This window comes from Glandiceps talaboti, chromosome 5 (assembly GCF_964340395.1).
Source record: "Glandiceps talaboti chromosome 5, keGlaTala1.1, whole genome shotgun sequence".
NCBI classification, from domain to species: Eukaryota; Metazoa; Hemichordata; class Enteropneusta; family Spengelidae; genus Glandiceps; species Glandiceps talaboti.
The window spans coordinates 21,468,862-21,482,824 of record NC_135553.1 but is presented as its reverse complement, the minus strand read 5'-3'; the positions used below and the strand labels follow the sequence as shown (position 1 = coordinate 21,482,824).

At 37.7% G+C, this 13,963-nt stretch overlaps 1 protein-coding gene across 1 annotated transcript; it reads left to right on the top strand.

Moving 5' to 3' along the window:
- The first annotated feature begins 1,874 nt into the window (after positions 1-1,874).
- On the top strand, positions 1,875-7,901 carry LOC144435625 (ADP-ribosylation factor-like protein 16). Its single transcript, XM_078124220.1, has 5 exons — positions 1,875-2,046; positions 2,399-2,455; positions 4,152-4,271; positions 5,060-5,175; positions 6,197-7,901. The coding sequence occupies exons 1-5, from the start codon at positions 1,984-1,986 to the stop codon at positions 6,363-6,365; spliced, it is 525 nt and encodes a 174-aa protein (XP_077980346.1). The 5' UTR covers positions 1,875-1,983; the 3' UTR covers positions 6,366-7,901.
- The last annotated feature ends 6,062 nt before the right edge of the window (positions 7,902-13,963 follow it).

Below are 13,963 nucleotides of genomic sequence, written 5' to 3'. Positions count from 1 at the left end.
GAGGACTTAAACACACTGAGTGAGGAATATGGCTTCAATGAAGACTTACTTAGCAGCAGATGAAATATACATGAATAAATTACAAAATAATTAGACATGCAAGAAATTATATAGTCTGGATGCAAACTGTGGTTTCTAACCACAGTCTGGTAAAAGTCCCTTGATCAGCACAGAAATGTGTTCATCCAATCAGTGAACCCCAGCTGCTACAGTGATATAAACAGTGTATAAGTAGCATCCTGAGCTGACAAATATACCATATTTGGACATTACATAACTACCCCAATAAACACCAACTTTATGAGGGACTGTGTTATTGTTTAGAATTTTGTGATTGATTAACAAAGACATGGTGTTAATGACTGTGGGGTGGGTGGTTGCAGATGAATTTTACATTGCACCTCAGGACTTCTAGAGCAATGACTTTGACTGTGAGTGAAGGTATAAATCATAATGATACCGTGTAGGAACTAGACTAGAAATGATAGAAAATGAAGGTGTCTAATAATGAGTGCTTATCAATTATTAAGATTTAAGGTATAATGGATTTCGATTTACAACATGAAGAAGATTTTGGGAAGATGTAACTTTCATGTGAATTTTTCATGTAGCTGCAAAGTATTTGACAAAATGCTGTAACTTTGAAATATTCAACTTTGTACTTTAATTTGTGCAATTCCATTATTGGCATACTTTAGGTTTGTTGATGAAATCAAACCATCATGTTTCCTTGCCGCAGTTGTCAAATGCATTTTTTCATTCAGTACTTGCATGTATAGTTTTATGTGTACATGGAAAATAAAATATTTTGTTTATGGTGACGTTTTTATTTTGTTGAGTATTGTTTCCAGTGGCTATATGCACAATAGTGAGCTAGTACACAGTCTTTAGGGAGTGTCCAGATTTTACTCCCAGGGGGAGGCCAGAGGATTTTCTATTTTCCTGGTGCATTATTTTGATTCCATGGGAAATACAAGATTGATGATTTCCTTGAAAACAAGACAGTGAACCCCAAATTTCTTGAATATTTTCAAAAGGACCAGCAACAACTTTTTATATCACAAAGTTTGGAGATAATTGAAGAACTTTGATTTTCGATGAAATTTGTCTCTGAAGCACATTCTTATTAACAAATTATCTCAATATACATGATAACATTTAAAAACAGCGGGTTGAAATGAAGTAATATTTTGTACAGGTTTATGCCTTTAACTGATTAATTTTTTTAAATCCATGTCATATAAATGACCATATGTGTGGTTTCCCCCCACATATCTACAAACTTTAGACATCTGAAATAATACTTGGGGATTGCTACATATTGTTTGGGGTCAAGGTGACCCTATTTTTTGTGTTTCACATTACCTTTTCATAGCAATTATGGTTTGGTTGGTCGATTTAAAAAAAAAAAATAGTTTAAAAAAAAATCATCTTCATGTATCTCTCCCATCTTCTTTTTATTGGATTCCTGATAACATGCTCTTTCCCAGCTTTCCTACACAATGGGCATGAACCCCCCCCCCCCTTTCAATAACTTCCATCATCATGAAAGAAAATGCTCTCGTTGAATTTGGAATTGTGACTATATATTGCATATAGCAAAACATATTCCTAATTACTAATTCTTGATGCTGCCAAACATATTCATTATTGTTGATACTGATTTGTGATTACTCTATTGTTGACGTTTGTCAGTATTTATTTATTTGTTTGTTTGCTTTCGTAAACAAAACTTACTGAGCCTAAGTTCCATGTGCTTAAATTTCAAATGCCGACATCTGGCTGTTGTCAGTGGAAAAGTTAAGGAAGGAAAGTTAAAGGTCATAGTATGATTTTACGTTGGCTTAAGGGGTCAAATTCAAAATGGCTGTCATGTACCGTGTGGAGTGAGTTATTCCACGAGATTATCGGATTATTTCATTGTATATTATTTGTGGTGAATTATTTCCGTCATCAAGAGTTAGACATGAACTGAGTGACATTATGTGTCTACTTGTTGGTACTACCGGTGTCGGAAAAACGCTGTTATTGAAGCGTTTGCAATATATCCTTTTTCGGTATCGGGGATTGTTATTATTTTCATCGTGGTCACTATGGCACTTAGTCCTGCTTGCATACGGAGTAAGTCGTCCCTTCCTTTGGTGTTGAGCGTAACGCGTGTACCGTCTGCAATCAGGACTATATAGTATATGACACTAAACTGTGACACGTTTGGGCTGTGAAGTATTAATTATACATTTTGTGTGTTCGCATTTGTGTGTGATACTGATATTGCTTTCCTGCAGTATGATAGTGCAAAAATGTCGTGTAGTATTCACTGTTCACAAACTTCCATGGTAACCACGCTATCACGTCCCCCTCCACCCAGCTTTACATTTTTCCTTGACTTTGGAAACATTGCTCAAACAAGGGATCGTTTTCTGAAGTAAATGAAGCTCCAGCTACGATACCAACAGTAAGTATATAATTAATTGCAATTATATGACATTGTCATGATTGTTGTATACTCAGTTTCCATGGTTTAAACCATGGAGGGCTATGGAGATCCAAAAGTTAAGCCATTTGCATGGTAGAAGCATACTTCCATGGTAGAAGGACCTACAGTACTAATATTTCTTGTGTATTGTACTACATGTATTGTAACCATGGATGTAAACAATTCCTATCTCCATAATAATGTACATGCAACCCAATATTGAAAATAATTCTATATATTTATCATTAAACCTCGCACTCTTTGATTTTCTTTGAACTGCTTGCACATGTAATGCTATCAATGAAAACTAATTAATGAGATTTGAAAATCATACACTCTTGAACTGATCGGTTTGAAAAAATCCGCTCAATCAAACTGATTGGTTGCAACGGGAGTGATAACGTATGGCAGCCTAATTGACTATATTCAAATGAAGTCAGTATGTAAATGCATCCTCATTGAGATGAGCACAAGAGCAACATAATTTACATATGTGGAATATTATGTAAATGTCTACAAACAGGCATCCTGATAACTGCCATTGTGGGGCTTGGCTAAAATAATCGGTTGCCATTGATATCATTACAAGCAGTTAGTGAGTGTTACATTTTGATGAAGTTGATCTCAGCCCACTTGAATAATGTGTGAAATGATTTTCCTGAAATACTAGAAAACAGCAATCAAGTAAAAGGCACTTTTTTTTGAAAATCAATGTCAGGAGTTTATCAAAGGGAAATATTTCTTGTAACAACCAGTTGTACTTCCTCTCTGTGACTTATCACCATCAAGTACCTCTGTCCATGTGTAAGTTTTTCAACAGAAGACTGTTTCTATTGCACTGTAAATGATTACTAATTCTTATTACTTTTCAATGTAATTAGGTGAAGGATCCTGCTTTGTGTGTTGTGATTGGGTAAAGGATCCTGCTGGGTGTGTTGTGATTGGGTAAAGGATCCTGCTGGGTGTGTTGTGATTGGGTAAAGAATCCTGCCTGCTGGGTGTATTGTGATTAGGTGAAGGATCCTGCTTTGTGTGTTGTGATCGGGTGAAGGATCCCCCTTTGTGTGTTGTGATTGGGTGAAGGGTCCTGCTGGGTGTGTTGTGATTAGGTAAAGGATCCTGATGGGTGTATTGTGATTGGGTAAAGGATCCCCTTTGTGTGTTGTGATTGGGTAAAGGGTCCTACTGGGTGTGTTGTGATTGGGTAAAGGATCCCCCTTTGTGTGTTGTGATTGGGTAAAGGATCCTGCTGGGTGTGTTGTGATTGGGTAAAGGATCTCGCCTGCTGGGTGTATTGTGATTGGGTGAAGGATCCCCCTTTGTGTGTTGTGATTAGGTGAAGGGTCCTGCTGGGTGTGTTGTGATTGGGTGAAGGATCCCCCTTTGTGTGTTGTGATTAGGTGAAGGGTCCTGCTGGGTGTGTTGTGATTGGGTAAATGGTTCTGCTGGATGTGTTGTGATTGGGTGAAGGATCCTACTTTGTGTGTTGTGATTGGGTAAAAGATCCTGCTGTGTGTGTTTTACTGTCTCTGTTGTTGTTAGTCTGGCATTGAATTTAGAAATGCGTCAATCTTTGTGTCAAAAACATCAGTAAAACACCAACTCAGTATCATTTGTAATGAAAGTAAACTTAATATTGATACATTTGACCTTGGATGATGTGTTTGTACTGCAGGTTGGCACTAATTTAGTGAATGTGAATGTAGGCAAAAAGAATGAGGTGACGATCAGAGAACTTGGTGGATGTATGGGTCCAATATGGCATAACTACTACAAAGACTGTACACTACTTATGGTAAGTCATTCTATCACACACTGTTGACTAGAATACGCTGTAGATCAGTGAACAATGACATTTTTAAGATATTAGAAAATATGGATGTCAGTAATAAAAAGATACATAAAAGTTTATGTTTCCGTCATTATGTACAGTTTTACCCCATTATGTGCAGTTTACCCCCATTATGTGCAGTTTACCCCCATTATGTGCAGTGCACCCAGTTATGTACAGTTTTACCCAATAATGTGCAGTGTACCCAGTTATGTGCAGTGTACCCAGTTATGTGCAGTTTACCCCATTATGTGCAGATTACCCCATTATGTGCAGTGTATCCCCATTATGTGCAGTAATTTTTATCCCCATTATGTGCAGTTTATTCCCATCATGTGCAGTTTATCCCCATTATGTGCAGTTTATCCCCATTATGTGCAGTGTATCCCCATTATGTGCAGTTTATCCCCATTATGTGCAGTTTACCCCATTATGTGCAGTTTATCCCCATTATGTGCAGTTTATCCCCATTATGTGCAGATTACCCCATTATGTGCAGTTTACCCCATTATGTGCAGTTTACCCCCATTACATGTATGTGCAGGTTACCCCATTTTGTGCAGTTTACCCCATTATGTGCAGTTTATCCCCATTATGTGCAGTTTACCCCCATTACGTGCAGTGTACCCAGTTATGTGCAGTTTACCCCATTATGTGCAGTGAATTAGAAAGTTAGTGAGTTAGTGAGTTCATGAACAAAACATTTCTTTCATGACGGAAGTTATTCAAGTACGATTTTCTTTATTTTGCAGTTCATGCTTGATATATCGAATCCTTGTCAAGTAGCATCATCTTGTGTACAACTTCTGACTGTACTATCACATGAACAACTACAAGATGTTCCTGTACTTGTCCTTTTGAATAAGATGTAAGTGTCAAAGATACATCGTAATTGACACAATCACGACTATTATTGGGCTTTTTTTCCTTTCATTGTCAAGATGCAAATTGAATGCTGTGCAAGTTGATTTTGACTCTGAAGTGAAAAGAGTAGATAAACATTACAGAGAACCAGGAATTTTGTTATTTTTGTTCCTAGCCTGTGCAGCCAGTTGTGGTGATAAAAATGTTACATGTGCATGTACATGTATGTGTACATGTATGTATATTGTGTTTGTTAAGGGCAGTAGCAGGTCAAATCTACCCGAGTTCCCCTGTCATTTTACCAAGGTACCCCCATCAATATTATGATATACAATGTAATGTCAAGGAAACTATGCCATTTTTACCCTATTTCCCGGCCCCTTTCTGTTACAAGTGTTCCCTAATTTAAACAAAAACACTGGTGTACATGTACTTCATGGACCTACAACAGCCCCTTGTATATCTTCAACTTATTGTGGAGCATGCCATTGCAGCCTCTCATAGGATACATTGTAAGTTGAAGCAATCATAAAGCAACACATGTCTTACCAGGTAACCAATAGGGAACTTGCAAACCTGCCATGTTGAATGTTGCATCATGGGAAATGTGATAATAAATACTAATCAAATAGTATTGTATTAAAACAATAATGTTACATTGTTTGTAACCACAAACGATCAGTTCATAGTCACCCTGACCATTGTGGGATGTTTATTTTATCGGTAGCTTCTGATTAGGTATTACGATAACCACAGATAATCCCATAGTCCTTTGTGTCTGAGCATGCTCAGTCTGGATTGCAAGTTCCCTATTATACAAAATGGTTTCCAAGGGTGGTACAATCATGGTTCAAATCTGGTCCAAGGACTTTAGCCATTCAGGCAGCACAAAGACATCAACCATAGTTTTCTCGATTTTTTTAGCCAGCCTTTCCAAATTTCAATCATCACAACTTTAAAAAGAGAGAGCAAATTCAAAATATACAATAGCAGCAAATAAATATGTTGGTACTTTTTATTTGCAGGGACTCGCCATGTGCTGTGAATCGTGTAGAACTGGACTCACTGATCCGTATGAAGGAAATTATTGCTTGTGCCAAACAGACAATCTCAGTTTTGGAGATCAGTGCCAGGGGTGGACAAGGTTTGCATGAACTGGTGAAATGGATCAACTCAAATCATCATCAATCGTGACATTAATGACATGCAAAATACCAGATACAGGGCTCAAATTTAAAAGTAGTTTAGGGCACATAGACTAGAATACTAAATGTGGTATCTAGACTACCAAATTAAGTAGCAGTAGTCCAGGCACTTAGACTGATAAACATTGTATCTAGATTACCAGATTAGCAGTAGTCCAGGGCACAGAGACTACTAAAAACATTGTATCTAGATACTGAATTAGCAGTAGTCCAGGGCACATGCATTTGTAGACTACTAAACATTGTATCTAGACTACCAAATTAGCAGTAGTTCAGGACACATAGACTACTAAACATTGTATCTAGACTACCAAATTAGAAGTAGTCCAGGACACATAGACTACTAAACATTGTATCTGGACTACCAAATTAGCAGTAGTCTAGGACACATAGACTACTAAACATTGTATCTAGACTACCAAATTAGCAGTAGTCCAGGCACTTAGACTGATAAACATTGTATCTAGATTACCAGATTAGCAGTAGTCCAGGGCACAGAGACTACTAAACATTGTATCTAGACTTCCAAATTAGCAGTAGTCTAGGCACTTAGACTGATAAACATTGTATCTAGATTACCAGATTAGCAGTAGTCCAGGGCACAGAGACTACTAAATATTGTATCTAGACTACCAAATTAGCAGTAGTCCAGGCACTTAGACTGATAAACATTGTATCTCGATTACCAGATTAACAGTAGTCCAGGGCACAGAGACTACTAAATATTGTATCTAGACTACCAGATTTGTATGACAGTAGTTTATTAGACAAATGGAAATCAATAGAAATTGTAGCTGAAACAGATCACTTGGCAAAATCTGACTACCAAGCATAGAAGATAATTTGTAACCCTTAGATACCAGTAGCAGTAATCGTAACAATCCCTCAAAGCCACTTTGAAGAGTCCCCTCTCTGATGTTCACCAATTTACTGTGATCCATTGATGTTTCCCTATTCCTTTTAGTGTACCAATTCGCAAGAAAATGCACATTTTTATCATTTTCATTCACAAGAAATGCTTTTTTTAAAATCTTTTATTAGTGGATACTCTGATAAGTAGACATGTTGAGCGTATTATCTGTACATTGTGATTAATAGCCAACATACCACTGGAAGATATCCAAGGGTTGTAATGGTCAAAGTCACCCGATGTTTTAGAAAGGAAGTACTTAAATCTTGTCTTTGAACAATGTAAAATTTGTACTTGAATAGTTTAGACAATTCTGTCAAGTATATATTATGGATGTAAATAGTGTAGAATTTAATGAACTGTTTCTGTACAATGATATTTGAAAAGACCAAAGGTAGTGCCAATTTCAATTTTGATGGACAGAAGAATTTCCATGGAATTTCCACCATGATGAAAAGAATTATTTTCATAAAAGTAATACATACTCAATGTTACCACCTATGGATGGGTGGACATTGAGAACGTGACCAATTCATATTTATCAATATCCCTCTTGTTAGTTGCATATGTTTCTCTGTCTGGTCTGTGCTGTTAATATCATTACCTGTATGTGATTGTCTATACACAATAAATATATATATATATATTAAGTATTATTATAAATTCTTGTTTTGGAAGTCATTTGGCAAGTGATGATGCAATCTGATTGAAATCTGATGTGGTGAAAGCGGCTAAATGCTTTATTTACCTCTATTTCCATCATTTTGTGTCATTTGTTTTGTTCTGAGTGATCACTGCGGCAATCGCTTTGAACAAAACAAGTGACACAAAACGATGGAAATAGTGATAAATAAAGCATTTAGACGCTTTCACCACATCAGATTTTAATCAGATTAGTGATGATGGTACCAACTCAGGTTCATGATTTAAGGGATATACTCCTACAGCTGTATTTATAAATACAAACCTTGCACTACTTGTCTAGAAATGCTGTTGATCAGAACATAGTTTTATCCGTAGTAGACTATTAAAATTGACTTTGAAGGTGCTGAAAAGTTTTCTCCTTATCACACTATCAAGTAGACATATATTGATACAAAATAACATTGGGTGGCTCTGATGTAAGTTCAGGCCATGTTCTTATCAGTTTGTTTATTTCTGTGAAAGTTAGTCATATTAACATATACAATGTGTCTAACTTTCACAGACAAAAACAAACTAATAAAACATAGCATGCATCTACATCCGAGGCACCCGCTATTGTTTTTGTATCAATGTATGACAGTTTGATAGTGTGATAAGGAGAAGACCGGCACCTTCAAAGTCAGTTTTAATTGTCAACCAGTGATAAAACGACGTTCTGATCAACAGCATTTCTAGACAATTGGTGCAAAGGTAGTAAAATCCAACCACAAAATCTTAGCTTGTTCCTGCATAGCTTTTAAAAATTATGTGGTGGTGGGGGGGGGGGGGATAAAAGCAAATGTGCTTAGCATCCATGGCCACTCCCTTAGTAACAGCACAAAATATCAGTTTCATTTGCAAAGTAACAAAAGCGAGGGGTGTAGTCACCGAGGGTGGTTAAAGTGAATGTACATTCATGAATTATACATCAACATACATAGCAACCATTGCCACATCCATAGCAACAATGAAAAAAAGTCATTTGCAAAAATAATTACAACAAGCAGTTATGGGTACTAATCAAAGCTGATTTGATGTTCTACCAATCAATCGACCAAGACTGAATGATGGTCTATTAATCAACCTACCAGTGATGTTCTACCAGTCAACTTACATGGTCTTAGACTAAATGATGGTCTAATCAATAAATCAATGATGTTCTACTAATCAATAAATCAACGAAGACTAGATGAATGGCGATTCATCAATCAACCTACCAATATCGATAGACTTTCTACAGATCAATCGACCAAGATGGAATGGTAGTCCACCAATCAATTGGCCAAGACGGAGTGGTAGTTCGATAATCAATCGACCAAGATGCAGTGGTATCCAACGATCAATCGACCAAGATGGAATGGTTGTCCACCAATCAATCGACCAAGACGGAATGGTTGTCCACCAATCAATCGACCAAGATGGAATGGTAATACACCTATCAATCGGCCAAGACGGAGTTGTAGTTCAATAATCAATCGACCAAGATGGAATGGTATCCACCAATCAATCGACCGAGACTGAATGGTAGTTCAATAATCAATCGACCAAGACGGAGTGGTATCCATGACTGAATGTTTGTCCAATAATCAAATCATAATGAATGGTGGTGCACTAATCAATCGACCAGGACTAAATGATCTCCCTTCGATCAAGCCCTTCAAAATATTAGATCATCATGACTCTTTTTGTTCTAAATTGTGCTACAGAGCCACCAACTTTTAATGAGAAGGTTTTCTGGGTGTACTATCCCAATGAAGCTACGCCTCATAGCTTTTTTTGCAATAACATACTGGTATACGGTAACCATTTATATCAATGTAAGTAGTATGTAGTATGTAAAATATAATTGTCTGTCACAACAATGCGTTCCGAAGGATCCGAAGGTCTTCCAAGTTCTACCAGTGCCTCTAACCATGGTTCTTTTCAATGGAGTTAATTCCCTCTCGGTTTAGATTTACGTTGCGCGTCTTTCACAATGAAAATGGTCTGATTGATCATGTTGTTACATGTGACGTTTCGTTTGTTGGGCTTCACAGCACACCTGGCTGAAGATTTTACATCGATTTACATTTAAATACACGCTGTACTATTTCGCTGTTTGTATTTTGACGTACGCTCCTTAAACATGTAAAGTTGTTTTGTGATGTGTCTTTTTGTTGTTCTCTGGACTTAGAGTTCGTAATTAAGTTTTAATAATAAATAATGAAAATATTAGTAATAATAGGATAAAGAAAACGAAAATTGGGCAAAAGTACCACTTGCAAGAAAAATAGACAGTGAGACAAGCCCCAAGTAACATGCATGTTTAATGAATTAGTCGGGTAGCCAAGTACGGTTTATTAATAATTATTTATCAGGGGTCGCCTTAGTCTGTAAGGTACGCCGTGACGTAGTCTATCTGCTAGACCTCGGATGTTCTTCCGATAGAATACGACACACGACCGAACATCGCTATCGAGGATGGGCAAGCCCTCACTGCGAACTTCGTTTGCTTATAGTTTCGAAAGAAAGCCCGAACGTCTAGCAGCAAGACTAGCCATGACGGGGCGCCCTCAAACATCAGGCAATCCCTAACACTTCTTCTTAGAATTGATTTGCCTTTCATTCCATAAAGACCTTCACATTCACTTGCTGCTTCCCGCGTAATTCGATTAACTACATCTTCTTTCGTTTCTGGACACAGCATATGTCAGCAGCAAATTTTGAAAAGTTACCACTGACCATCGGATTTGACGATTGATTCCTGGGTTTCTGATACCTCGAAACAAACTGGCTGCTGTAGTTGATTTTAACCTACAGGGATAGAAAAACGACATAAACATGTTAAATAGGAAAATTAAATAAAAAATAATAAAGAAATTAACTAATCGCACATGCATTGCGCCATCGTAGAACGTAACTATGTACATGTACTCTAATTATTGATGGGCAAAGCCAAAGAATTTGCAAACTCACCTGAACACAGCCATGTTGCCTTTCTCCGTTGACGTCGCTAAACAACTTTGTCGATATTCGTCGACTATGAGGTAGAGAATTTTCCTTCTCTTCTTTAGATTTCTTCGTTGTTGGTGCGACCGATGGCGATGATCAACATCTTCGCTTGCCTTTTTGTTCGGATGGTGGCATTCGGCAGAACACCCCCTCGCTACTTTAAATCCTGCTCAAGCTTGTCTAACTTCATTCTACCCGCGTACAATTGATGGACGTGGTCGAAACACAACTTGCAAACCCCAGCACGTTCACGGTCTTCTCTTCGTAACGGGACACAAAATAAGTCACGTAAATAGGACCTGAAACGATCTTCTGTAGGAAACACGGATCGCCTTTTTTAGGGTGTAATTGTACACCACAGACGGCACACTCCGTACACGTAATAGTTTGAATGTGGCGATCGTGGACTTTGTTGGCGTTTTATACTTCTATACTATATATACTATACTATACTATACTATACTATACTATACTATACTATACTATATACTATACTATACTATACAGTATATTATTGTATACTATACTATACTATACTATACTATACTATACTATACTATACTATACTATACTATACTATACTATACTATACTATACTATACTATACTATACTGCACTGCACTGCACTGCACTGTACTATATATTGGAAAATGGAATGACTATTTCCCTAGGGAAATAGTTCCATCAACTATTACATGGTCACGTGACCACCGTGAGTTCACAGCAGGTCAAAATGGCAGCTTCTGATGATGTCGTCTGCCACCGCGAGTTCACAGCATGAGATATATTATAAAACACATATTGCCGCGCCTTGACAGCAGGTCAAAAGAACGATGTCGTCTGCCAACCTCAAGAGAAGAGGGCAAGATTTTCATGAAGTATATTATAAAACACATATTGCCTGGCTTATATTTGGGCTATAGCACTCGTTCATTACCCCCTCGTGACTGTGAGCTACCAGAATTACAAGCTATTTCCCTCGGCCTTCAGCCACATGAAATAGCATGTGATTCTGGTAACTCACAGTCCCTCGGGTGTAATAAACGGGTGCTATAGCCCTCATGGCCAGGCAATATGTGTTCACTATACTGTGCTGTGCTGTGCTGTGCTGTGCTGTGCTGTGCTATGCTATGCTATGCTATGCTATGCTATGCTATGCTATATATCATAATATACCTAGTGATAATGCTGTGCTATGAATCGCTAGAATCAGTCACTTGATAGGAAAGTAGAATGACCATTTCCCTAGGGAAATAGTTCCATCAACTTTTACATGGCCACGTGACCACCGCGCGTTCACAGCAGGTCAAAATGGCAGCTTCTGACGATGTCGTTTGCCACCGCGAGTTCACAGCATGAGGTATATAAAACACATATTGCCTGGCCTATATTCGGGCTATAGCACCCGTTCATTACCCCCTCGTGACTGTGAGTTACCAGAATCACATGCTATTTCCGGGCCCTCGGCCTTTGGCCTCGGGAAATAGCATGTGATTCTGGTAACTCACTGTCCCTCGGGTGTAATAAACGGGTGCTATAGCCCTCATGGCCAGGCAATATGTGTTCAATATACTACACCATAGCTACACCATAGTATAGTGAACACATATTGCTTGACCATGATGGCTATAGCACCCGTTTATTACACCCGAGGGACTGTGAGGTACCAGAATCACATGCTATTTCCCGAGGCCAAAGGCCGAGGGCCCGGAAATAGCATGTGATTCTGGTAACTCACAGTCACGAGGGGGTAATAAACGGGTGCTATAGCCCAAATATAGGCCAGGCAATATGTGTTTTATAATATACCTCATGAAAATCTTGCCCTCTTCTCTTGAGGTTGGCAGACGACATCGTTCGAAGCTGCCATTTTGACCTGCTGTAGAACGCGCGGTGGTCACGTGACCATGTAATAGTTGATGGAACTATTTCCCTAGGGAAATAGTCATTCTATTTCCTATCACGTGACTGATTCTAGCGAATCATGGCACAGCATTATCACTAGGTATATTATAATATAGTATAGTATATACATGTAGTATAGTATTCCCGTATTTGTTTGCCCAGAGTTCACTTGTATTGTTCATCAAATAGAGATGCCAGGATTAGGATAGTGGACTCAAGTTACTAGTATTTATTTCTGTTTCATTATAGCCTCTTTTCGCCAGTTTCGCGATGAAGAATTTCACTTTCTTCGAAATTCGTCTTCGTTACTACATGTTCGTATGTATCTGTTCGTTTGACCCTTAATGAACCCTTTGAAGACTGAGTCTGGGTGGTATGATTGCCTGTGTAAATATTGGAATGAGTTTTGATATCCAATACTTTGTGTTATTGGTGTCGTTGACATTTGTGGATTGTAAGATCAAGATAATAAAAATTATGTTACTTCCGTATCTGAGCTTTCCAACGAAAATTTGAAAGTTGGATGTATTTGGTTTATTTTTTCACTCAGATTATTTAGTTCGACTTGGGTGCCACAAAATATCATGAAAACGTCATCCCTGAAACGTGTCCAGAGTGATATTTTATTCGATGTGTAGATTTCAATTATGCGACTTTCCAGTTCATGGAATGCTATGTCGGCTATTTCGGGTGATGCCCAAGAGCCCATGCTACATACACATGTTTGTGTGTAGTATATAGTATAGTATAGTATAGTATAGTATAGTATAGTATAGTATAGTATAGTATAGTATAGTATAGTATAGTATAGTATAGTATAGTATAGTATAGTATAGTATAGTATAGTATAGTATAGTATAGTATAGTATATATAGTAGAGTAGGGTATAGTATAGTATAGTATAGTATAGTATAGTATAGTATAGTATAGTATAGTATAGTATAGTACAGTATAGTATATCATAGCATAGCATAGCATAGCATAGCATAGTATAGTACAGTATAGTATATCATAGCATAGCATAGCATAGCATAGCATAGCATCGCATAGTGTAGTAGACTTTTGAATGAGTAGACGGACGCGACATTTGAATTAGA